The sequence below is a fragment of the Camarhynchus parvulus genome, chromosome 13 (assembly GCF_901933205.1).
Source record: "Camarhynchus parvulus chromosome 13, STF_HiC, whole genome shotgun sequence".
Taxonomy (NCBI): Eukaryota; Metazoa; Chordata; class Aves; order Passeriformes; family Thraupidae; genus Camarhynchus; species Camarhynchus parvulus.
In genome coordinates, this window is record NC_044583.1 from 13,067,542 (window position 1) to 13,093,031 (window position 25,490).

A 25,490-nucleotide genomic window follows, 5' to 3' on the forward strand; every position below is an offset into this window, starting at 1 on the left:
TGTAGGGATTGCCTGCTGCTGAGCAGGTGGCTGACAGGATGGTGGAGAGCTGCTGTGAAGCATTGTCCTGCAGCCTCTGGCCAGTGTTGGGATACCTGGCATCAGGGTGCCTTGGGAGGTAGCAGGTGTGTGTGGTGGGAGAAATTGGTGGGGCTGGTTTGCTGGCTTCACCTTTCTATGTCGGGGCTTTGAGCACAAAACCTGTCCCTTGTGCCTCCTTGTGCCATGTGTTTGAGTTTTAGCCTTGGGAGGGCTGGGAAGGGAGCTGACCTGGACAGGCAGCCTCAGCCCTGCTGAGTATGAGATGGGCTCCTTGGAGAGCAGCCCAGGGGTTTACCTGCTGGCCACATATGTTTCTGCCTGCTTCCCTACAATGGCTTTCTTGGGAAAAGAAAGCACTGCCTGATTTAGACTTCTCTTGGGCACCTGAGGTGCTGCCCTTAATTGGCAGGCTAATTTTTAATTTAAGTTACTTGTGCTTGCAGGGGAAAAAGGTGTCCCAAAGGGTCGTTGTGCCTGCTGGTCCCTGACCAGCCCTGCTTCACATGTGTCCTCCCAGCAGCCCCATTTTTCAAAGCAAGTCCTACAGACTGCTCTGTGCTTGTTCTCAGCTCTGGGGAAAGCTGCCTGCAAGCCCAGTGTTCTCAGTGTGCTCTGGAGAGCTTGGAGTCAAATCCGTGTTAATCATCGGTGTGATGAGTTGGACAAGGTCAGCCTCTCTCAGACAAGGGGGCTGAGCACTGGATGCCAGTGTCTTTCCTTGCCAGGAGTTGCCCTGGCAAGCCTCTTGAGGTGACTGTGAGCTGTGTCTGTCCTTGGCCATCACATGTGGTCCTTGCTTTCTACTGACCTCAGCCACTGAGTTGAGTCACTGCTTTTCTAGTAAATGTAGTGACGAAGCTGCTCTAGAGTTGTGTCTGAGCTCAGGAGGAGTCAGGAGAGCCTTGCTGCACATCTAGAGCAGGACAGGGCAGTGGAGAATACAGCAGTGAGCTGAGAGGAGACCTTGGGGAAATGTGAGTTTGGAGTTGTGGTGGTGACATGTCTGACAGGAGATGTTGCTGAGGGGTCACCTGCAGCTGTGCCTGATTTGGTGGCATTTGTGGTGTCTGGAGCCTGGACCTGTTGTGAATGGCTGCTTCTGCTGTGGTGTGTCTGATGAAGAGTTGGTGGGACAGCCTAGCAGGAATGCCCTGGAGAGCTGTACCCCTCTGGGTACAGCAAGGGGAACATTTGCCAAAGCCTGGCTTTGCTAAATTCCTGGCTGGCACAAAGGAATTTATTTTATCAACCATTGTGGTGCTGTTATTTATTTTGGTTTTTGGTAACATCTGGTACAGCTGATCCAAACAAGTGGGATACCAGTGTTACCACCTTGTTCCTTTGCAGAGAAGCCCAAGTAGGGAAATAAATTATATCTTGTTTGAAATCTTAAAGCTCTTTTCAAACCTTAATGATTCTATGAAGTACAGGGTGTTGGAGCTTGCTGATGTAGAAGCCTGAACTCCTCAGTGGCCATGCAGAAATACAAAATATTTAAATGCATTTGGGGCATTTGGGCTGGTGGAGGATTGCAGTAGAACATGCATCTTGCAAAGGATTGGAACTGGTGCTTGGAGACTGTTCTGGATGTGCTGAGCAGTCCTTGATACCATGCCTTCAAATGGCCACAGACTATAACTGTGTAATAATGGTAGAGAGAGTCTTGATTGAACTTCTGGGTATTTTTGCTCTGTGTGGCTCTTCCAGTTCCTATATGGGATGAAAGCATCCATGTCTGAGCGTGGTGCAAACTTGAACATGGTGCAAGTCAAAGGAAGAGAAATAGAAGTTATTTTGGCAGAGGAGTGTTTTTGCTGTTTCTGCATGAGCCAAGCCCAGGCCAGAGAGCATTGCCCTGCCTGAGGGGTAGTCCTTGCTGCAACTCTTGTGACTTTCCAGCTGAATGTGTGTTTTGGGTAACTGATAAGCAGAAGCCAGGGGCCTGCCCCTGTCCCAGGAGGACCTTGCCTTGCTGGCAGTCTTCCTTCCCCCTCCTCTTCCAGGACCCTTGAAGAAAACATGATGTATTGCTCTCTCAAAAGTACTGTTTTCATATGCCTTATCAACAGGGGTTTTCCACACACACTGTCCTACGTGCTCCTTAAGTTGTCTGGTCCTTCCAGCTACTTAAATAAACATCTTCCCAGCAATACCTAAGGCCCTCCAAGAGAAGGGCCTGTACCTCTAACTAGAAAGAGCGTGGGGGGCTGGGGAGGTTGAATAATCTGTTTTGGGGTCTGAACCCCCCAGACTCCATCTGTCCTGTGCAGTGGCCTGTGCCTGCTGACACACTCCTGAGCTGGGGAAGGGTTCTCCTGCTGTGATGGGTGATGTGCCAAGGCCCTGGGTGTCCATTTGGTGATGGGGGTGTTTGTCTGGTGTAGGTGCTGTGTTAGAGCCAGGCACAGCTGCTGTGGCTGCAAAACCAAGGACAACCAGAAGGATGCTCACTTGGCTTTTGCCTTGGCTTCCACCTGTGCTCCCTGTTAGATGTTCTCTGTAGATTTCCATCTGATTTTGCTGCTCAGGGGGAGTGTGGGCTGCCACCAAGTAGCTCATTGTGTGGATCTTGGTACATCTCAACAACCTTTTTTATTGCTCACTGCTGTCTGCTAGAAGTCAATGCAGAAGGTTATTTATGAGAGCAGTGCATTTGGGTAAACACAGACTCCTTCAAAATCTTTCTCTCAACAAGTGGTTGAATTGAGGTGGGTTCCAAGCTGGATTGATGTTTAACTTGAGATACTAAGAAAATACTTCCTCTGTTTAGCTAAAGCAAACAAATCGAGAGAGGAGACCTTTTAAATATGATTTGCACTCCAGCTGCAACCAATACTGATCTTTTTTTTTTTTCTTTTACAGATATATTTCCAGCTGATGGCCAGTCTGGTATGTATTAAATAAAAATGGAGCTCTTCAAACTTCCTTCGCCCTTGCCTTCCCTGTACTTCTCTTCCTTCAGAGTCAGCACTCACCAAACTTAGAAGACTGGTACATGCCATGTACAGTCTTGAATATGCAGTGGACATTAATGTAAAAAAAAAAACCAAAAAAGCCCCACCCAAAAACCGAAGCAAAAGAACTTCCTAAACAAACCTCTAATATTTGGTCACTCCTGTATAGCAGTGACATCTTTTGTGCTTTCATGTAGTGATGACTAAACAGCTGGAAGGTTCTTTCCTCCCATACATTGTAGCATAGCAAATTTGGATGTCCAGGGTGAAGGAGTTTGGGAACTTGTAGGTCTTGCTCATCACACAGAATTGAAAACACTGATGTGTCAAGATGCAAATGTAACTCAGATTGTTGTTGTTTATATGTTACCTGTATCCAGGTGGATGTGTCTGTGAACCTGAGGATATATATTTGAATTTGCAGTACTTTGGGAAGACACAGACCTCCCCTGTGGCTTGTAGTCTGTGTGTTGCTGTTAAGGACAACCAAGTTGCTCACTTTGTTGCCATCAGTGCAAAGAAAAAGCTTCCTGGTCCCAGTGGTGTGTGCAGCCTTGCTGGGAGAGCAAGGTTGCTCTGGATGGAGGTTTCAAATCAGGAAAGTAATGTCGTTTTCAGAAGCAAACATTGATGATCTCAATTCCTGCCTTTCCTAAATTGCCAGAAGCTCCTCATCCAGGCTGATGTTGTGGAAGTGCCAAGACTGAAGGAAAGGTTTGTGTTTTAACCAGTGATACCAGGATCAGTCAGTGATCAGAGGGCCTGTTGTTTCAGAGCTGTAGTGCCATGTGGGGATGTGCCATAGCAAAGGCCCTGGGAATGGAATTCGGTGCCTGACTTGGCCTTCTGTCACCCCAGGCATGTCCCTGTGTCCATCTTTGGCTTTGCATGGGATCCCATTTCACCTGTTCATGGATGGTGTGAGGATAGATCACTGTTGATGGTGGAGGCATTGGAAATATGGAAATCAGCTCTGGTGTCTTAAAGCTGATTTCAGGGAAAATAACTCACTGGTTTAGAGTGGTGTGGTGTGACATTGGAGGCACTCTAATTGAACTTGTTGAACTCAACAGAGGAATGGAAGTTGTGGATGTGTTTCCAGAGCTCTGGCCAGTTACCAAGGCCATGGTGTAGAACTAGATGCACTGGATTAAGGCTTTGAGTCTACATTTGTAAGTCCCTCATGATTTTCTTGCTTTCTTAACATGTAAGAGTGAAATATTAGGGTTTTGAAGAGCAAGGATATATTCCCATCTGTTGAGTTTGTAGGAGGTTTTTCTCCGCCTTACTGAAGATCTGTCTTCGTTGGGTGTTGGGTTTTGTCTGCCTGTGCTGTGAACTCAGAGATGTCCTTTGCTTGGCCCTACTCCATCCTCTGTTCTCCAGCTGGTTGGGGACCTTGCACAGCTGCCTCCAGGGTGGGGCATGAGTGTGTGTCTGCAGGAGATGATAGTGCTTCAGAAAGTGTTTGTTACATGTCAGCAGTGTTGCAGAAAACATTACCTACAGAGCTTGGGGCCTCTTTTACAATTCTGTCTGGTTTTTAGGAGATAAGTTAAAGCTTAAACAGGATTCCTCTAAATGATAGTTGCACAGACATTGTGCAGTCTTTCTCATACCTTTCTCCAGAAAAGCCTTAAAGTTGGTGCTATGCTTTTTCTTCCCATGCACTAAGCTTATCTGGAAGTTGTATCTCAAAACACAGTGAGGGGTGAAGGCAGCAGGCAAAGGCAGAATGGCACTGCTGCTGCCACCAGAGCTGTTGTGCATTCCTGAGGCTGTTGGGTTTGACTCCCTCACCTCCTTTTTATTGCTGAGGTGATTGAATGAGTTAATTTACTCTGGTCACCAGAACTCCCACACTTGTATCAGGGATCTGTTTTTTAAGCTTTAGTCAGGTGTGTTTGTATGGCTGGTTTCCCCTCTGGGTGAGAAGTCTGTTGGTCCTTTCCCAAGGAGATGGTTAGCAGAGTGATGGAAGATGCTGAGTTGCAGTATCAGGGTTGGGCATTGCATAGGTTGGGTGCCTGAGCCAAAACTCAGCCATTTTGTAGGCACAGTAACTGTGGTGTGCCCCAGAGCAAGTTCCTGCTTGTTAGCATGGGATGCTGGTGGCAGCCTGCCCTCAGCTTGGATCATGCCCGTGTCACGTGGCAGCACTATGGAGGTGGAAGCACAGCAGTGTTTGCGTCCCAGTTACCTACCAGTGTTTGCAAATAAAGCAGTTGTTGAAGAGAGGCCTCACTTTCCTTCTGTCTGGCACAGCAGTGCCTCAGTGCTTTCCTCTCCCACATCCCACAACCAGGCTTTGGCAGCTGTAGGGTGCTTTTCAGAAAGAGCCATTTCAAACCATGTGATCTGGAGTTCAGATGGAAAGCTGAGAGACTTCAACACCCCTGAGAGATGCAGGGTTGGGCTTGGTGGGCTGAGGGACGCACTTACATTCCCACTTCTGCTGCTGAGGAGGACTGGGAGGGCACATTTGCAGCTGGATGTCTGTGAATGTCTTTGCTCTGAACACCAAACTTCTGCCAGGCAGCTGATGCTGTTCAGCTCCCAGAACTTGCTACTGTGTGAAATCTGCTGCCTGCTCTGACAGGGAATACTTCTGTCACTTCAGTGGATCTCCTGCTAGCTTAGTGTGCTGCGCCTGTGCCCTCCTGGCCTCCTGCAGCCAGCCCTCCTCTCCATGGTGGAGGATCCCAGCCTTTTTAGTCTCACCTCTGGAGGAGCTGCCTCTGGGTGGTTTAATTGCTTTCTTTGAGCAGCTGTAACAGCGCTGTGCCCTTGTTGAATTCCAGAGACCAGAGCTGACTGCAGGGTGCAGCTGTGGATGCGCTGGTGTTCAGCAGAGCAGCAAGTGATGCTCTGTCTTGGTTTCACCACTCCTGATGACTTTTTTTCATCTGCTGCACCCTGACCTGATCATTTTGTACAACTGTCAGCAGTGTCTGAGATATCTTTCTTGAGTTTATAAATGCCTCTTTGAATTAAACGCTGTGAAGTTTTCCATAAAGAGATGAGGGTGATACTACCACTGCAAAGAAGTGGTTTTTAATCCTTTAGAAATAAAAGGAGGGGAGATGGATTTTTAAATTAGGAAACTGCTATGTTGCACTCTTTTGTAATTGGGTATTCCTGATTCCTTTGGGAAGACTTAGTCTGATTAGGGTGTTGTACTCTTTTATGCTCTGTATTGACATGGGAGACAGCCACCTGTAGCACTGGAATTAGCTTTATTACAGTGGTTTATGCAGCAGGATTCATGTGATTGTGAACTCAGGAAGGAAGTTGCTATATCAGAGTTATTCAGAAAAATTTGGAATGTCTCTGCATCTTGCTTAGGGTGGGGGGCATAAGTGAGGATGGTGTATCTTCTGCTTGGAAAAGCATGCCTGAAATCAGCTCAGCTGAGGTGCAGTAATCCTGAAGTAGCACAAAAAGAAGCCTTTCTGCTTGCTCTCAAAGATCAGAGGGATATTTGAGTGCCTTGTAATGATTTTAATGCTCTGGATTCACTAGCAGGAGAAAGCCCCCATACCTGTGCTCAGTTTAATCTGGGTGGTCACGAGACTGTAAAATTTCTTCAGCACATTTATGGAGACACCTTGCTTAGTGGGAGACCTAGGTATGACCTCCCTAAATTCCTGGGAAAGTTTGCTGCACTTGCTCCTACCACCAAATCACTCTTACTGTCCCCTGCCCCAGGAGATGGAGCTGGATTTCTGCACCATGCTGCCTTTGTGTTCCTTGACCTCACAAGCTGAGCTGCTGCTCAGTCTCTTCTTTTTCTGTGCAGTCAGGGAGGCAGGTTTGCAGCTGTGCAGGCTGAGGGCAAGGTTAAGTGGTCACTTAGCAAATGGCCACTGCTCAGGGGACACTCTGGTCCTGCAGGGATTCCTCTGCCCGAGTAGCAGGAAGGTCCAGGAATCACAGCAGGAGGAACTCGGATTGATGCTATTTGAATTACATCACAGTCTCCTTTCGGGAAACCCATTCTGTTCTTTGAGATGACAGGTTTTCCAGAGGCATATTTTGTGTAGAGTTCACACTTTTGCCTTGTACAACCCCTCTCCCCCTCCACTGGCACAGTGGGAGCTGCACAGTCTCCTCCTAGACAGTGTGAACTGGAGCTGGAGGGTCTCTCTGCAGGCGCTTGGCTCTCGATTCCTGTCTTTTTGTTGTTAAATATTTACAGTGAGACGTACCAGATGCTTCCTAGAAAGGGTTTTGTCAGCTTCCAAGTCCCCAGATGCAGCTGCAGAAGAGGCTGACAGCCATTAAAGGGGTGGTGTCAGCAGGAATTCAGCAGCGATGCTGTGACCTCCTCTCACTCGTGCCATGGGCGCTGCTGGCTGTGCTGTCTCATGGGCCACAGCAGGATCCAGGCAGAGAGCACTCTTCTGCTGATGTCAAGAGATTAATGATGTCTGCTCCTCAGGCTTTTTGCTTTTCTTCTGCTTTGAAGCTCTCTCACTGCAGAGGGAGCAGGCGATGCTCTTGGATTTTGATGTTGCACCTTTTTTCTAGGGCCATGTCTCCGCAGCAGTGGTGCTGCCTTGGCTCCCACTCTGTTCTCAGCACACCAGTGCCTGTCTTGGTCACCCAGCCCTGAGGAGAGAGGGGTAGACTGATCCAGGGGGGCAAACTCCTGTCAGCAGCTCTGGGCATCACCAGCCCTGGGCATGGAGAAGCCAGCAGCTGGAGCGTTGCTGCTGAATGAGTCTCCTATGCTGGTCACACTGGTCGGGTTCCCAGTGTGCCTCCTGCTTTCAAGATAAGGTCCAGGACCTTGGGCTAGGCCCCTGTTTGTTGCTCTTGGTGCTTATCAGCTTTTGCTGCTGACAGGGTGACCCTCTGCAGAGCACTGAGGATGGGGAGGGAGGGTCCTGGGCTGTGTGCTGGCCTGGCCCCTCCACCCGGGATAGCCTGGATGTGCACACAGGGCTTGCTCCCGTGCCAGGTGTCCCTGATTTAAGTGTTACAGCTCCTGCTGGATGAGGATCTTGCCGGGTGCCATGGAGGTAGGATCCTGGGAGGTGGCAGGTCGGCTCCTCTGAAGGGGGGGCCAGGGAGGAGCACGCTCGCTAGGTCATCGTTTTTCCAACTAAATATAGTTGCCTGTGCTTTCATAAGGTCGGGATTTTTGCATCACGTGACTGTTTTATCCCTCCCAGCCGGCAGTCAGAGTAGGGGATCGTGTGTCTGAATGGGTAATAATTAACTGTTAACTAGCTTTTCATTAGAGCCTGGCAGAACAGGCAGAACGGTGCAGCAGAGGTAAACGGGAGCAGAGGAAACTGCTCAGGATCCCTCCTGGAGGGTGGACACCCTCTTTTAATTTGCAAATCAGTTGTTCCCAAAGGTGAGTGGGCTGGGTTGTTTTTTTTACTGTTCTGTAAGGAGTTGTGAGTCCTGCCTGGTGTCTGCCCTCGCTGTTCTGTAGTTCCTGTTCATGTTAACCCTCCCTCTCCCCCACCACTGATTTTAGTTTTTAGGTCATGAACTATCAGCTGGTCTCTGAGCTGGCTCGGGGGAGGGCCTGACCCTCCATCTCCTCCATGATTTGGCTCACTTACACACCCTGGGCTGCTGCAGCCTTGCCTGAGGTGGCCTCCTGTCCTAGCCCTGGGGTGTCCTTGCTGTGCCTTGTGCCCATAGCAGCAGCTGGATCAACTCGTGCCTTTTCTCAGGGGCTCACACTAACATGGTGTTTTCCCTGCAGTGCCACCGGCTTTTTCAGCCCCTGTCCCTGAACCATTTAACCTGACAGAGTGTTCACAGGTGTCCTTGAAGGCTTTTCTGCCTTCCATGCTGGCAGAGGAATTGCTGGTGACGTGCTCTTCCAGCTGGAGATAGCTGCCCCAGATGTACTGGGTCAGGCACTGGTGCTTGAGTAGCCTGTTGTGCAGAGGTGATCAGTACCTTATCCCTGCTCAGAGGGACCAGGGTGGCCCAGCAGCTGTGGGGGCCTGAGCCAGCCCAGCCTCCTCATTTTGACAGTTTGTGAGGTCTGGTCAGCTGGGTGACCTTGGCTGTGTCCCCTGTGCCATGCTTCTTGGTTTTTAGGAACCATTGGTTTCCCCTGGAGAGAATCCTTAGTTTAGGATTCTTTTTTTTTTTTTTTTTTTGTAGAAAACTGGGTGGGAGGTGGTTCATGTGCAGTCTCATTCTGTGTGTGCCTGGCATCTCAGGGATCGTGTGCAGGGCTGTGAGCATGGATTGTGTGTCAGGAGTTTCCTAGAAATCCTCTTCAGGGAAGAGGTTTCCTTTGAAAGGCAGTGGAAAGATGTCACTCGCCCTTAAGAGGGAGTTCATTCTCTACCTTTAATAGTAGCTCTCTGTGCCAGGAAGAATCCAGGCTGCCCTCAGTGACAGTGTTAATGTTAGAAATGCTTGTCGGCATTTCCTGACCTGCTCCTCCTGGAGTGTAGCTGGTCACAAGTTGAAGCGTTTCTGTCTGGGACTGAGAGGCTGCAGTGAGGATGATCATGCATTTTTGGTGAGTCCAGACCCTTCCTGCCCCTCATTTGCTCTGGAAATAAATGTCAGACTCTTGCAGATAATGCATGTGTGTAGAGCTTGTAGCAGCTTTGTGTGTTTAAAGGAGCAGTGCTGTTCCTCAGCTCTGCTGTGTTCTGACTGAAGCCCCTGCTCACTGTGGGGATGCCCGTTTGTGCTGTCAGCAGAGATGGGCTCTGCACGTCCTGAGCTGCTCCTCCTCTTCCGGGGCTTTCAGAACTATCAGCTGAGGGATGTGAGAGCTCAGAGAGCTGGGATTATAACTCAGATGCCCACACTCAGCCTGTGACATTGCTGTCCTGGCTCTGCCTGCCTGTGCCCCAGCTTCCCTCCCTGCACTTTTCCAGGGCAAACTTCTGAGCTCCTGGAGCTGCCTAGGACACCCAGGTGGGAGTGTTCTCATGCTCTCCATGGAGCTGTCAGATGCCCTTTTTGAAGTTATTTTTAGAGAGTGATCTTTGCAGCAGTTGCAGAGCTTACATTGCAGAGAGATGTAGGCAGCTTCTTGCTTCCTTTGCTGTTACAGTAGGGCTTGTACAGTGGAGCTTCTGCAGAGGAGCTGTGGAAAATTGCTTGGAAGGCTTTGAGCCATAGTACTTGCAGCTTATCTCCTGCTCCAGCTCAGCAGGCTTCCCATGAGCTTTACAAGCCTGAATCCTGCTCAGGCATCCACCTTAAGGATCCAGTCTTCTGCTTGGTCCTGACCTTGGCCATTCTTCTGCAGTTTCTCTTTCATGTACAGGAAACTTCTGCTGTTGCTGAGGTGTTGCAGATATTCCTCTTGCCTTTGTAAGCAGGGCCAAATGCTGCCCTTGGGAGCTGTGAGACCACATGCTCTGAGTGCTGGGGCTGACTGTGGTTCTCTGCAGTCCCCAGGAGCAGGTGGCAGCCCCTGGGTTGTGGAGACACCAACCCATTTGTGCTGGAAGATGTCCTCGTGCTAACATCTCATTTAAAGCTGAATGAGAACTCCATCCACTCCTCCCTTGTTTCCCCCTCCACGCACTCATGTGCCTCTGGCTGCAACTGTGATTTGGTGGGAGGTAGAGCTGTAAAACATTACAAACCTAGAGGAGGTGCAGTCTGTGAGCTGAGCCTGTCCTGGACCTTTTTGGCTTTGTGTGCCTTGTGATGCCTTCAGCAAAATGTGAGCATGCCAAGCAGCCAGTGCTATAAATCCCAGGCTTTTCCGCTCGTGTGTGGAGCTGCAGGGACAAGTGTTTCCCATCTCAGCTCTGGCACAGGGCTGGGGCTGTGCTGGGAGCAGCTCCTTGGGAGGCAGGGCAGGGCTGGGTCTGCTGATTGGTCTCTGGGGTATCTGCACCTCTCTGCTCACAGGGGTGCTGCCAGTGTCTCCCTGGGGAGCCTGAGGTGCTCTCCCATCTGCTGGTGCTTCCCAGCCCCTTTACAGCAAGGGTGTGTTGCCCACCACAGCCTCTTGCTGATCCAGAAATGGGTGCAGCACCCACAAAAGGAGCTGTTACAAATATATAAATAAAGTGTTTGCCCGTCCCCCAGGGCTTCTCTGCCTGTTACTTCAGGGGGTCCTGTTTGGGATGGACTCAAAAAGAAAAGAGCTTTCACTGCCTGCAAGAGGCAGGCTGCTGGTGGGATCAGGGACTGTTGGCTTGCAGGTCACATCTGGCCTGCAGGACTGGTCCTGCAAATGTCCCTGTGTGCTCCTGGTGGACGTGAAGCTCACCAGCTGTGGGCTGGTGGCTGGGGCAGGCTCAGACTGCAAGTCCTGCACTGAGTGCATGAGTGCCACAGGAGAGTCTCTGGATCCATGTCATGCCCCTGCTGCTGTGCACATCAGGTCACCCTGGGAGAGGGATTCCTTGAGGCCTGGAGCAAGGACAGGGACAGGGTTGGTGGCCTGAGTTACCCGTGTTGGGAAGGTGGGGGATGCACCTTTGGAGCTGTTTGCTCCCTAGGGATTCTTTTAGGCCAGGAAGGGGATTCCTGCAGCCACAGTGAGGTCCTGACAGGCCTGCCTGTGGCAGGTTACCTGCTGGGTCTGTCTTGTGGGAATTTCTTTGAGGGTTGGTGCTGTTTCACCCCCTCCTTCCTGTGTGTCAGTACCCCAGGAGGGACTCTGTCTCCTGGGAAAACAGATAATCCCACGCAGAAACATTTTTTAACATTTTTTTCAGCTCACCCTTGCCCCAGCTGCACTTGCTTTTCTCACCTAAAAACCTCAATGCCAGAGCAGGTGTCCTGTTGTGTTGGTTATGACTTAGTCTTCACATGGGCCAGGAGTGTTCTGTGGAGTGTGGAGACAGAAGAGTGAAGTGGATCCTGGTGGACCTCTGGGCACGTGGCTGTCTGTCTCATACAGCACCCTTGAGCTCCTACCAGGGCTCTGGGGAAACTGGGGATACTGGTTTGGCTCCTGCAGCCCCATCAGGAGCTGCATCACAGAGCATGCGCCCCTGCCTCAGCCTCCTCAGCACAAAGTCCGGGCTCTTGGCTTGGAACCTCCTTTATCAGCAGTTTCTGGAAGGTGCCAGGCTGTGGAGCAGGGAGCAGGATGGCTCCTTTCTGTCGACCTGGCTGCTGGGGAAGGAGGGGGTGCTGTGTTAGGGACAGTGTGCCAGAACTGAGGACTCTGCATTCCTGCTGGCAGCATGGGCTGCCCTCTGAGGCTGTCCCAGCTGCTGCTGGAGCCCTTGTCTGCATTGCACATGAGTTGTGGGCATTACAGCATTCTTGCTATAGGTACAGGTATTCTCCAGTAATGCCAGGTTTCTGCCCAGCACTGCAGATTTATTCCCTCTCTTCATGTACCTTCTCTAAAATTCCATTATAAATTCCACTGGATGCAAGGAAAGGCAGAAAACCAGTTGCTGGGTGTTTGGTTTCATTTTCCCAGATAAGTTAGTAGGTATGTCTGCTTTGCTGAGTTCAGTGATCCTACATCAAATGTCCCTGGTGGAGTGGAGGGATATTTAGCTGTGGATCTGCTGTGACTCTGGCTGTCTGGTCCTTGTGCAAGGATAAGAGGCATTTGCTCACCTGGATGCCCCTGTGAGCCTCCCACCCCAGGGCTCTGTGCCCCAGCCAGGTGTGGGCTGCAGGAAACCACTCAGGTGCATCTGGGAGTGAGTGTCCCAAGCCAGGGAGGGCTCTGGCTGTGGCACAGCCACAGGAAGGGTTTGGCTGTGATAGCAGCGCTGGGGCTGCTGTGGGTGCTCCCACCTGTCCCCTTGGTTGCTGAGAAATAATCTCCTCGTGGCTGGGCAACCCCATGGCTGGACAAACGATCAGGTTCTGGCTGCAGGCAGCAGATCAAAACTCAAGACCTGCTGCTTTTCTCTTCTTGGCTGTGCCAGCATCTGCTCTGTGGCTGCAGGCAAAGCTGCTCCTTGCTTCCCTGCCCGCTGTCCCTGTGCCAGCCTCACACCACTGAGCCCTGGCTCCCGCTGCAGCTGTTTTGTCTGTCCCCTCACACAGAGAGGCCGTGTTTTTCAGGAGGTGGTCAGGCGCTGCTAGTGCAACTGAAATTACTTACTGCCACCAGACAGATGCAAAAGGAGGGTTGTGAGACACCCAGAGGTCTGAGACATCTGTCAGCAGCTTTTAAAGGCTCGGCTGTGAACCAGGGCAGCATCCAGTGTCCCTCTGCTTTTGCTGAGCTCCTACCTGGGATGAGCAGCACTCACTTGCTCTCCACTCCCCAGGCTGATGCAGTGAGGTTTTCCTGCAGGGGATCTTTTCAGCTGAGGACCCCAAGATGTGCTGCTGGTGCCCTTGGTTACGTTGCTGTGCCCTGGAGGGTGGCAGGCGTGCATGGCCTCTGCTTGCTGTGCTCTTGGCTCAGCAAATGCTGTGTCTGGCCACGTGTCCACCAGCGCAGTCACAGCCTCTTGTCTCCTACTTCGGTCTCCACTATGAATTGCTGGGTCTCCATCCATGCTCCACAGCCTCCCTCCTTGCTGGACTGCAGCCCTTTGCTTTGTATTTTGTCTTCTGCAGTGCTCTGCAAATGCTAATTAGTCTTCTCAGCACCTCAGTGAGATAAGGGATCCCTGTTCATATCTTGCAGATAAGGAAAGCGGCAGAACTTGTTTCAAACAATCTCCTCCCTCCCCCGCAGAGATGATGGAGTCTGTGGCACCTGCCCCTGCAGGCTGTGCCCCTTGGTCCTCTTTCACTGCTGCTTGTGAGGCCCCTCTCTTTGACTGGTTCCCAAAAAAAAGCACAAGAACATCTCTGGCCTTGAGGCAGCTGCAGGAAAGGGCTGGGTGCCGTTGCTATGAGCCCTGGGGCTGTGCTGTGCTGGGAGCAGGCACTTGGGTGGGATCCTTGCAGACAGAGACCTGTCCCTGCTGTCCCCAGCCCCAGAGATCAGCCTGATCAGGCTGTGCCAGTCCCATCAGTGCTATTGGAGCAAGCAGGGCTGCTCTGTATCTGTGGGTTCGTGCTGTAGCTCCTGGTGCCTTTTGAAGCTATATTTAGTTGGTGACATCTGTGGGTGTTGAATGGAGGATTTTGGGGGCGGTTTTGAAAGTGCTGGCGCTTCCTACACTAGCAGGGAAGTTTAAAAGCCCTGTGGCAAGCTTTGTGCCATGGAGCCAGGATTCTCAATGAAGTGCACATGGAATAAATGAGGGACACGTGGGACTGCTGCTGCTCATGAAGGGAGGCACTGCAGGTGGGTTGGGGAGGTCCTGGGGGAAAAGGGGAGGGTTTGGGGATCCAGCTGAGAGCTTGGACTCTTCTGGACTTGAAATCCCCATATAGGAGCCATAGCGAAAGGAATTGGGGAAGGGGAGTGCACGTGGCTCTGTCCTGCCATGTCTGACTCTGCCTTATTGACACTTCAAAGCCTCCAGCTCTGAGCAAGGCCAGGATGAATCACTGGTTTGGAGGCTCAGAAGAGGACCGGTTTTGATCATCCAGGCAAAGTTGTCCAGCCTTGCAAGGAGATCAAAGGCAGCTTTGAGCAGAGCTGAATAGGCTACTCAGGGTGTTTCCCGGGGCATCCCTTGATAGCCCGTGCTGATCCTCCCACCCTCACCCTACCCCAGTCAGGGCTGCTTTTCTGCTAAACAAAGCCAGTGAGTCAGCAGAAATCCTCTCTGCAGGAGCCTGGCACCTGGCACGGGCTGCCCTTTGGGGCAGGGCCCAGTGGGTTCTCCTCCCCCTGTGGAGCACCAGTGTCCTGGGGGAGACCCCACAAACCCTCTGGTTTGTGCTGGGCAGAGCTGTGCTGCTCTCTTGCTTGGTCTCTGCGTGCCCTGTGTGAGCCTGATCAGAGACCTTGCAGCCAGACCTGGGGGACAAAGCAAGCTGAATTCCTGTTTCTGCTTGTAAGGAGGTGGTGTGTGAGCTGGAGCCAAGATAGGCCATGGTGAGGTTGAGATCTTGACTTGCTGTGAGGTCTGTGGTGGTGTGAACCCCAGCAGTCTCACTCTGATATGTTAAAAACACCCCAGAGGTGCTTCAGTGCCTAAATACTTTCAGCTGTAGCAGGATTTAGGCACTGGCTCATTCTTTCTGTACATTGCCTCTCTTGAACTTGCTGTCCCTGCTGGGATGCCTGACTTCAGACCAGGATTCAGCAGCCACAGACTTTTGCACATCTCTGTCAGAGCCCTGCTCTGCTCCCTGGGGAGCTCCTCACAGTGCCATGATGGGAATTGGCTTTTCAAGGGCAGGTTTGTTTTGTTGTTCTGTGGGTACTTCGCAGCATGAGCTGAGCTCCTTACCCCCTCCTCCCTGGCTGGGGAGGGCAGAGCTAAGGCAGGGGCTGCCATCCTGCAGCAGCATGGGGTTAAAAGTCCATCTCTGGGCCACCTGGATTGGTCAGGAGTTTTCTGATCTTAACGGGGCAGTTCTGAGACTCGAGTCAGGAGTTGGCTGTGTTTTCTGTTTACCTTGTCCTGTTAGCCCTCCTTTGCTCAAGGGGGAGCTGCTTTGCTTCCTACCCACTTCTCTCCAGAGCCAACACTCCCACTCACAGCCCTCAGCTGTGTTTTAACACTTCTGTTGTCCTTCTCTTGCAGAACTTACAACTCCAGCGAAAGTGGTGAGGGCTGCCAACCCGAGACAGAGGAAAGGAAGCAAGGTAAGGCTGTGCCTGCTCTCCTCTCACTGGCCCCCAGTTTCTGGTGCAGTTGTCAGTGCTACATGAGCCTCTCGAGGGTCTGGAGAGCAGAGCTCTCCCTTCACAAGCTTGGTTGTGGAGAGTTTGATGTGCTGTGCTTGTTCTCCATCTCCTCTTCGGCATTTTAGGGGTTTTGCATGCTGCTGTGACTGGTTTTCTGCCCAGCTTGGTCAGGGGAGACCTTCTCACCTTCCCTCTCACAGGGAGGCACCTGGAGGAGTCCTGGATGTGGCAAACCTCTTACCCCACTGTGAGGACACCCCAGATTCCTTGTGGGCTCAGCCCGTGCCCAGCCCTGCAGTGCAGGCTGGGTGTGACAGTGGTGTGTCTGCAGCTCTGTCCTTCCTTGTGCAGTCTGTTCCTCCCTGGCACACAGAGAGCCAGGGAAATTGATGTCAGACAAAGCCACTCCTCTGGAGGAACCAGGGCAATTTGTTCCAGGGAATCAGTGGTGATGGAGGAACAGTTTCTTCTGGGGCACAGCTGGGGACAGGGCTGTTGGTGTTGGCTCCCAGCAGCCAGTAGAGATTTATCTGCAACTTGATAGGACTTTCCTTTTCCGTTCCATTTTGGAGAGAGGAGGGCCCTGGGGATGGAAGGTGCTCCTCTCTGTGAAACAGGCATGGCCCTGCACTGGAATTGGTTTTCCCAGGAAACTTGCCTCCTGGGCAGAGGAGCATGGCACCTGCATGTAAAGATGTGATCTCCTCAGGGATAAAAAATTCCTTTGACTCCAAATTAATTCAGAAATAACAATCCCACAAGGGCAAGGAGGAGTTTCTGTGCCCAAATATGATTCCTTTGGTACCTGGGCGGCTGTTTGACTTCTTTCCTCTGTCCTGCAGGTCCTCTGAAACCTGAAAGGGATAGAAATGGTACTAGTGAGCAGGTCATTTATTCAGCAGAGAAGTAGTTGATGTTCCCCTGTGTGGCCATGGTGACTGGAATGAGGGAGTTCCCTTCACCTGTTTGAGTCTTCTCAGCCACTCTGAGACCATGCCCTTGCTTTGTTGGCAGCACATGGTGGTTGTAGCTGGGCATTGACTGGGGCTGTGCCTGGCTGTGGCTGCCACTAGCTGGAAGAGCTTCTTCAGTGGAGTGTAGTTGCATCAGGTGTATTTAGAATGCTGTAAGCTGAGTGCTTTCCCTGTGCAAGGCATGGTGCCTGTAATTGAGTGAATTACCCTGGGCAACTTGCTGCCAAATGCTGCTGCTGCTGGGGCAGAATATTTGGTGAGAGCCTGGGAACATGCAGTTTGCAGGAGCAGTGGCAGCCTCATTACAATGTCTGATGGACATAAACTTGTCTGCAGCTATTTGGAATTAGTTCAGGGTTCCTGCTTTGGGGGGGAGAGGGGCTGTGTATGTGCAGTGTGGGTGTCTCCCTCCAGCCTCCTGGGGACAGCTGTTTGTGGGGCAGTGGTGGATGGAAAGCATTCTTCCCTGCTGCAGGGGACACCTGCAGCTTTGTGGACTAACAGGACCTTTCTCTTTGGTACCAGGTTGGTGACTTTGGTGATGCCACAAATTGGCCAACACCTGGAGAAATAGCCCACAAGAGTGTGCAGGTGAGAACACAGAACCACTGTGATGGGCAGGATGAGGCCCTTGCCGACCTCCCTATCCCTCTGGATGCACTGGCTGAGCCAGGCCATTTGGGGTGCTGAGTGTCAGTGCAGAGGCAGCCAGGAATAGTGTGCAGGGAATTTCCTTTTAGGGCTGCCTCCCTCCCTCAGTGCTATTCTGGGAACCTGGAGCCCAGTCTAAACCCTGGGCTGGCTGGAGCAGGTAGGCCAGCTCCCAGACCTGCTCTGTGCAGGAAGGGACTGGGCCAAGGTCAGGAGCTCCACAGGAGGAACTGAAAATGCGCGAGAAGGGTTTGGTGTGCTGAAGGGGCTCAGCCCTTCCTCCCTTCTGAGGACATGGGTGTCATTGAAACCTTTCTATTTTTGGGTGCTGCTCTGCTAGCTCCTGGCTGTCTGTCAGGGCAAGGTGGTCACTCATCCTTTTGTCACTTGGGCAGTCTGGTCCTTTACAGGACAGACTCATCCATGAGCACGAGGTCTCGCTGTCAGCCCATCTTGGTGCTTCAATGAGGCCTTGCCCTGCTCAGCCATGAGCCCTTCCCTAGGAGCAGGACAGCTTTGGGAGGTACAGAGCAGGGATGCACCCAGCCTAGGGCAAAGTCTTCCTGTTCCTGCTGGAACAGCTGGGGGCTGCCTCCAGCTCCTCACTACTCCCACCTCTCACATTTTCCTGCCCTGCTGTGTCCCCAGCAGCCACACAAAGCGCCGTCCCTTCGGAAGGTGCCTGTCAAGAAAGACATGAAAGAGCAGGAAAAGGGAGATGGGAGCGATGGCAAGGAGAGCCTGAAAACCAAATCTGATGAGTCTGGGGAGGAGAAGAATGGTGATGATGACAACCAGAAGTCAGCCCAGAAGAAGAAAGGTAAGGCAGGAGCTGGTGGGGACAGTCCACCAGGCTCAGCTTCTCTTCCCCTTCCCAGCCCTCAGGCAGTGGAAGCATCCTCTGCCTTCTCTGGAGGCCTTGCTGCAGGACATGATCCGGTGCAGGGACAGCTGTGGGAAAAGGTGTTTGCAATCTTCAGGTGGCATTTTGGTGGGATCAGGTGGAGCAGAGCCCAAGCAGGGGCAGGGCAGGAGCCTGCCTTCCCGTGTGCTCCATGGGGGCATAGAGCAGCCCCTTACTGTGGGTTCTATCAGCTGTAGTTGACACGTGGGCTCAGTCTGGCCTGAGCCTGGGCAGGCAGAAAGGGGCAGAGGAAGGACAAGTGCTGTAACAATTGCCACAGGCAAGCTCTGACTCATGTCCCTCCATGTCTCAGAGTCCTGGTCAGAGCTGTTCTGCATCCATTGAGGCCTGGAGGGGTGTCAAGAGGACAGGGTCTGTCCAAAAGGCCCTGCTGCTCTCTCCCCTCCACGTGTGGGGGCTGCGGGGGAGGAAGCAGATGCACTCTGAACCTGTGTCACACCCAAACCCTGTCCTTTTGCAGGCAACAAACACAAGTGGGTCCCTCTGCAGATAGACATGAAGTCAGAGGTGCCCAGGGACAAAACAGCCTCTCGGAACAACCGGCAGAACGAGCAGCACAGGCACCCCTCCAACAACCGCAGCGAGCTCAAAGGTGGGGCTCGGGCTGGGGACCCTCCTGGCCTGGCCACGGGGCAGAACAAGCCCTGGTGCCCGGGGGACAACTGTCCTGCATTCAGAGGGGAGGTGCTGTCATGCCCTAACTCCCCTCCTGCCTCTCCTCCCCCTGCTGCAGGCTGGCACCCTGACAACAAGCACGAGCGCAGCTGGCAGGACCACGACGAGACGTCCAGCGTGAAGAGCGAGGGAGGCGCCGTGCGAGGAACCTTCCGGGGCCGGGGCCGCGGCCGGGGCAGGGGCAGGGGCCGTGGCAGAGGAGGTGAGCATTGTGTGTGTGTGTGTGTGCTCTTGTGACTGCAGGGAGAGTGACACAGAGCTCTGTGTCTGTGTGCCTGAGAGATCTGGGGCTCTAAAGTGGGCAGGGGAGGGCAGAGCACTCCAGGGATGCAGGGGAGTATTGTGGCAGGTCATTGCAGCCGGTAAGTTGAGCTGCTGTTAACAAAGCAAATAATTCATACTAGTATTTTTATAAAAGCAGATGTCTTCCTGCTACTCAGACCAAGTTCTTTTTTATGTTTCTGCCCCTTGCAATACTTCTGTGAGCAGGAATTGAAGGATGTTGATAGTCTGTGAAGGCTTTATGCCATTTGAGAGCCAAGCAGGAGTCATGGCTTGGGTGAGAAAGAGCATCTGCCCTGACATTTGATTGGGCAGTGTCTGTGCTAGCACTGATGCAGCTTCAGTGTAGGTCCTTCATGCATCAGCTGGGCTGCCCAGTTACCCTTGGGTAAGAGGGTTCCTGGCTCTTCTGTAGCAGAGGCAGAGAGCAGGAGGATGAGGGATGTGGGTGCTGTACTGAGGGCTTCCAGGGGATCCTCAGGAAGAGGGAAGTGTTTGTGCAGGAGTCCACCCCCATCTGGCAGGGCAGACCCCAGGGGCTCTGTGCTGACCCTGGTGTCCCCCAGGGCACTTTGACTACCAGTATGGGTACCGGAAATTCGAGGGCTCGGACGGCTCCCGCACCCAGAAGTACGCCAGCAACATCACCTACTACTTTGACAACATCAGCAGTGCTGAGCTCTACAGCGTGGACCAGGAGCTGCTCAAGGACTACATCAAGAGGCAGATGTGAGCACCACCTCCTGTCCTTGTTGGGTGGTGGGGGACTGTCCATCCAATCCCATGGGAAGCGTTAGAGCTGACGTGTTGACTGTGCTGAGGTGTTGACATCTGGGCTCCCTGGGCTTGCTCCCCTCAGTGTGTGTGGGGGTTATTTCCTAGGGGGTACCCAGAGAATGGTGGTTTGGGTCTTTCTCTCACTGACACGTTGTCCATGCAGAGAATATTACTTCAGCGTGGACAACCTGGAGCGGGATTTCTTCCTGCGGCGCAAGATGGACTCGGAGGGGTTCCTGCCCATCACGCTGATCGCCAGCTTCCACCGCGTGCAGGCACTCACCACTGACATCAGCCTCATCATCAAGGTGAGGGCAAGGAAAGGGGACCTTTGCTCCTTGTTCTGCTCCTCATCACCCCTGTGTAATGCCTGTTCACTGTGGGTGAGGTGCAAGTGGAGCTTTCTCTTGTTCTTGATTTGCTCCTGCCTCCTGTTAGTCCTCCCAGGGAGGAATGGCTTGGACTGACCCCCTCAATATGCCAGAGCAAGGCCCTAAGTTAACCAAGTACTGCTTGGTTCCAGGCTCTGAAGGACAGCAAGGTGGTGGAAATCGTGGATGAGAAGATCAGGAGAAAAGAGCAGCCAGAAAAATGGGCTCTGCCTGGCCCTCCTATGGCAGACTACACACAGACAGACTTCTCACAGTTCATCAATTGCCCCGAGTTTGTGCCCCGGCAGAGCTTCCAGAAGGAGACTGGTGAGCACTGGGGGAATGAGGAGGGAGGTGTGGGATGCAGTGCTGAGACTGCAGCAGGACTGAGACCCTGAGAGTCAGGAGTGTTCCCAGGGCAGGGCTCTGCCAGTGCCTTTCTGCTTGGTGGTGGGAGCTGGAGTGGGCTCTGTCCTTGGACTCCCAGAATGCTGCTGCCTCCAGGCATGGGGTAGTGTGAGAGACTGAGTGTGGCTTGTTCTCTGTTAGAGTTGAAGGGATTCAGAGAGAGTCAGTCCTGCTGAAAGTCTCTTGGCATGCCTGGAAATAGTCTACAGCTGCTGGGCAGAGCAGAGGACACTTGTGAATCCAGCCTTCCTTTGTTGGTTGAGGAGATACTGGGCACAAATTGGGCAGCAGGTGTGGAGCTGTCAGCCAAGTGCTGCAGAAGGGTCTTCTGTCCTTCATGGGCTTCCCCTGCTCTTGTCACCTCATCCCACGGGGGCTGGCAGGAGCCCAGGACTGGGCCTGAGAGCCCACGTGAAGGATGTTGGGGCTGCCATAAGAGTTTTGACAGAAGATCTGGCTGCAGACTCTCTCTGGAAAGTTTCCCAGAGAGCAGCAGAGCACCTGCTTTAGGGCTTTTTATGTCTGGGAAGCTGTCACCTGCAAAGCCCTGTGGCTGCCCTTGGCATCATAACTTTAACTGGAGATTCCCACTCTAGCACTTGTGGCCACTGTGTGCCAGTTAGTCCTGCAGGCTGTGCCATGCTGCCAGAATGGTTGGGTAATTTGTAACTACACCCCCTGGGTTCCCTCCCTCCCTCCCTCTAAAGCAGTTTGTGGCTCTTGTTGGCTCCAGAGTCTGCTCCAGGCTCCCCACGTCCTGCCAGCCCAGTCCCCACCAAAACAGAGGAGGTCAGTAACCTGAAGACAATGCCCAAGGGATTGTCCACAAGTCTGCCAGACCTGGATTCAGAGACATGGATTGAAGTGAAGAAGAGACCCCGACCTTCCCCAGCCAGGCCCAAGGTAAGTGATGTAGGAGCTGTTGGATTGGGAGTCTCCCAGTGACTGGAGTGACTTGGATCATACATGGGCAGGATTCAGTCAGTAGGGTCTGTTGGGAGTGATGTCCCAGTCTCTCCTGTGTCCATCTGAGCCCCTTTGGAGCTGCTCCTCACTGGTGTAAATGAATATTCTCCCCAGACAGGCTGGGTAAAGCAACAAGGGGCGAGAGCTGGGTCTTGTGTCACTGTGTGGGCTTTACCCTGTGTCACCCTTGCCCCCCGACCTGCAGAAACCAGAGGAGTCAAAGACACCGCAGCAGCAGAAGCAAAAGGACCAAGATGAGCCTGAAGAGCTCGACTTCCTCTTTGATGAGGAGATGGAGCAGATGGACGGGCGCAAGAACACCTTCACTGACTGGTCAGACGAGGACTCTGATTACGAGATCGACGACCGCGACGTGAACAAGATCCTCATTGTGACCCAGACCCCCCCGTACCTGCGCCGCCACCCCGGCGGGGACAGGACTGGCAACCACACCTCCAGGGCTAAAATGAGCTCAGAGCTGGCCAAGGTGATCAATGATGGGCTCTACTACTACGAGCAGGACCTGTGGACAGAGCAGTTTGAGCCGGAGTATTCGCAGATCAAGGTGAGAGTGGCTGATCCGAGGATGGGAGGGATCCCTGTGGCCTGTGGGGAGCCTCGTGTGCAGCAGTGTGAAAAGGGCAGGGCAGTGGGTTACAGCCTGTTCATGGGGTACAGCTAAACTGGGATTAGTCCTCTTGCAGTGTTTGGGATTCTTGGCTCCCAGCATCATGTTTGGCCATACCAGGGATAAACACAGTGCTGTAAGCAGATGTGAGGCTACAACCAGGTAAACAAAGTGCCAGTAGTGAGGTGACCTGGAACATGGGGCCCACTGTCTGCCAGGATCTCAGCTGGCAGTGCCAGATCTGTGAGAGGAACGGGGTGTCTCTGCACTGCCCTTAGTGCCCTGTGCTTTGGGCACAGCCTGTTGGAGACTACGTGTGCTGGGGACGGATTCATAGGTGGCTGGGCTGCTCTTGGCCCATGCTCTTCTCCATTTTGGTGTCAGTTTGCATAGACATGGGCTTTTTATAGAAAGCCCATCTGCTGTTTTGAAACATCGGGGTCCCAACTTGGTGACTCTCACTTCCAGGGACTTGCCTAGACTCATTCAGTGACAGAAATCATGGCTGTGAGGCGGGATGACTTATTAGAGCTGCCAGCTGGGCTCAGTGCTTCTAAGTTTGATACCTGGCCCATTGCTGAAGCAGTGCTGCTCTCTGGGGTGACAGGGACAGTGTGTGTTGGGCTGTGGGTCCTTCAGATCCATGGGAGCACTGTGCCCTGCTGCCAGCATGGCTGTGAGGGTGTGGGGAGGGGTGCTCTAGGGACACAGGAGGGTGGCAGAGGGACCTGGCCAAAAATGGGTCACTGAGCTCATGTTGAGCTTTACTGCACTGGCTCTGACCTGGCTGGTAAAAGCCTGAAAGAAACAGGTGCTGGTTAGTGAAGCTGCTTTGTGGGATCCCTGAGAGCTTGGCAGCATTGATGACTCAAATGTGGCCTGTGCAGTGCCCAGTTTTCTGTCTGCTGCCTCTCCCCTTCCTGCCCCTATGCAGCCAGTGCCCTGTGGGCACCCAGGCCCTGTGACTGCCCTCGGGGCCCAGTGTTGTGGCTGTTGCTCAAGCAGAGCCATGGTTGTGATGGGGTGAGTGGTTTCTTCACCATCTTCTTCCTCCAATGCAGCAAGAGGTGGAGAACTTCAAGAAGGTGAATATGATCAGCAGGGAGCAGTTTGACACCCTGACCCCAGAGCCCCCCGTGGATCCAAACCAGGAAGTTCCTCCTGGTCCCCCCAGGTTCCAGCAAGGTAAGAGATGGGGGATGAATGGATGGGACCAAATTTGTGCAGGCTTTTCATGCTGAGAGGCTCTTGGAGGCAGGGTAGCAGCTGGGGAGAAGGAACTGGGGTCACAGGTGTAGTGGATTATTTAGTTCACAGCATTTTCTGAGTTGCATCATTCCCAGATTAATGCTCCCAGCTGAATGCTGTGGGGCTCTGGAAGAGGAGCCCAAAAGCAGGGGTGTCCCAGTGGAGTGAGGAAACTGTGGCAGGCTCAGATGTTGTTCCTGGGATTTGGCTTTCCTCTTGGACCCTCTCTGAGTACTTGGAAGGGCAGCTGCCTGCTGGACCTTGTTTGCCTGTGTGACACCAGGGCTGTGTCTTACGGGATAGGGATTTGTTGCTGCTGTTAACCACTAGGAAACAGATACCTTGTGGGGAGCTCTTTGCATCTGCTGCTCAGATTTGTGCTTTGTGGCCAAACTGGATTTCAGGCTGCCTGTGTGGGAGAGCTGGGACATGTCCCTGCATTCCGGCCCCTGCTGCTTCCATCTGCTGGCTGGCAGTGACTCAGTGCCTGGAGCCCAGGCTGACACAGGGTGGGGGTCTCTCCCTGCAGTACCTACAGACGCTTTGGCCAACAAGCTCTTCGGAGTCCCTGAGCCCTCCACCATCGCCCGCTCTTTGCCCACGACCGTCCCAGAATCGCCCAACTACCGCAACGCCCGGACGCCGCGCACACCGCGCACGCCGCAGCTCAAGGACCCCACGCAGACGCCCCGCTTCTACCCTGTGGTGAAAGAGGGCAGGACGATAGATGCCAAGGTGGGACCAGGCTGGGCTGGGGGACAGGAGCTGGGGCTCCCAGCTGGGGCCTGAGGAGGAAGGGAGCACATCTGTGATGCTCCGTGTCTTGCAGACTCCGCGGAAGAGGAAGACGAGGCACAGTTCGAACCCTCCCATGGAGTGCCACGTGGGCTGGGTTATGGACTCCAGGGAGCACAGGCCCAGGACTGCCTCCATCAGGTACCAGGGACAGGCCTGCAGGATCGTGGAGGAGGCAGAAGTGGGAAAGGGAGGGAATGTGGGAAGAAAGGGAAAGCAGCATCCAGGGATCCAAACCTGCCCTTCCTGGAAAGGCTTGGGGAAAATCTGTGGCCTTGGAGAGTAGCAAGATGAGACTTGATTAAAAACATTGGTCCCATTCCTAGTACACTGCTCCATGGCTCATGCCCCAAACCCAGGGTAGTGACAAGGTGTGGGTGGGACCAACAAACAGGTGGGGTGGAGTGTGACCCCCCTCTGCTGGGTGGAAAGGGTGCTGACAGCAATCTCTACCTCAGCTCCAGCCCCTCGGAGGGGACCCCAGCTGTTGGGAGCTATGGCTGCACCCCGCAGTCCCTGCCCAAGTTCCAGCATCCCTCCCACGAGCTGCTCAAGGAGAACGGCTTCACACAACACGTCTACCACAAATACCGGCGGCGCTGCCTCAACGGTAGGGACCCTGTACTCAGGGGAGGGACAGGGTGTCTGTGCTGCCATGCTGGGGACAGGAACATGGTAGGGATGGACACAAGGTCCTACAGGACATCCCTGCTGTGTCCCTGAGGTTTCTGAGGAGCTCATGGTGTCCAGTGCTGGGGCTGGGTTGCTGTCATCCCAGTACCACAGGGCACTCCTGCACGTGAGCCCCTGATTCCCTGGGGGAGGATTGGCTTTGTAATCGTCCCCTCTTCCCCAAACAGAGCGAAAACGACTGGGCATTGGTCAGTCCCAGGAGATGAACACGCTTTTCCGGTTCTGGTCCTTCTTCCTCCGAGATCACTTCAACAAGAAAATGTATGAGGAGTTCAAGCAACTGGCTGTGGAGGATGGGAAGGAGGGATACAGGTAAGAGAGGAGGGGTAGAGTGGACTTTTCTTAGGGTTTGGCCTTCTACAGGGCTCACAGGAAATTAAGGCAATGGCTCTGCCTTGCTTGAAGGTGGGTCTGGGGTTGTTCTCAGTCTCCTGCTGCTGCTGCCCTGTGTTGTGTGCAGCAGTGTG

General features: G+C 53.1%; 1 protein-coding gene across 2 annotated transcripts in view; it reads left to right on the forward strand.

Annotated features, from left to right (window-relative positions):
* The window catches only part of LARP1 (La ribonucleoprotein 1, translational regulator), a 45,090-nt gene that overhangs the window by 12,877 nt on the left and 6,723 nt on the right, over nucleotides 1-25,490 (forward strand). The window contains exons 2-17 of one of the 2 annotated variants that reach the window (XM_030957126.1): nucleotides 2,905-2,931; nucleotides 15,527-15,588; nucleotides 17,130-17,195; nucleotides 17,904-18,075; nucleotides 18,641-18,772; nucleotides 18,914-19,057; nucleotides 19,704-19,866; nucleotides 20,078-20,222; nucleotides 20,438-20,612; nucleotides 21,427-21,596; nucleotides 21,865-22,224; nucleotides 23,349-23,472; nucleotides 24,065-24,270; nucleotides 24,365-24,471; nucleotides 24,789-24,940; nucleotides 25,191-25,335. In XM_030957126.1, coding sequence (XP_030812986.1) covers nucleotides 2,905-2,931; nucleotides 15,527-15,588; nucleotides 17,130-17,195; nucleotides 17,904-18,075; nucleotides 18,641-18,772; nucleotides 18,914-19,057; nucleotides 19,704-19,866; nucleotides 20,078-20,222; nucleotides 20,438-20,612; nucleotides 21,427-21,596; nucleotides 21,865-22,224; nucleotides 23,349-23,472; nucleotides 24,065-24,270; nucleotides 24,365-24,471; nucleotides 24,789-24,940; nucleotides 25,191-25,335 — 2,350 coding nt within the window. The remainder of the gene's footprint in view (nucleotides 1-2,904; nucleotides 2,932-15,526; nucleotides 15,589-17,129; nucleotides 17,196-17,903; nucleotides 18,076-18,640; nucleotides 18,773-18,913; nucleotides 19,058-19,703; nucleotides 19,867-20,077; nucleotides 20,223-20,437; nucleotides 20,613-21,426; nucleotides 21,597-21,864; nucleotides 22,225-23,348; nucleotides 23,473-24,064; nucleotides 24,271-24,364; nucleotides 24,472-24,788; nucleotides 24,941-25,190; nucleotides 25,336-25,490) is intronic. The other variant, XM_030957127.1, reaches the window with a different exon arrangement.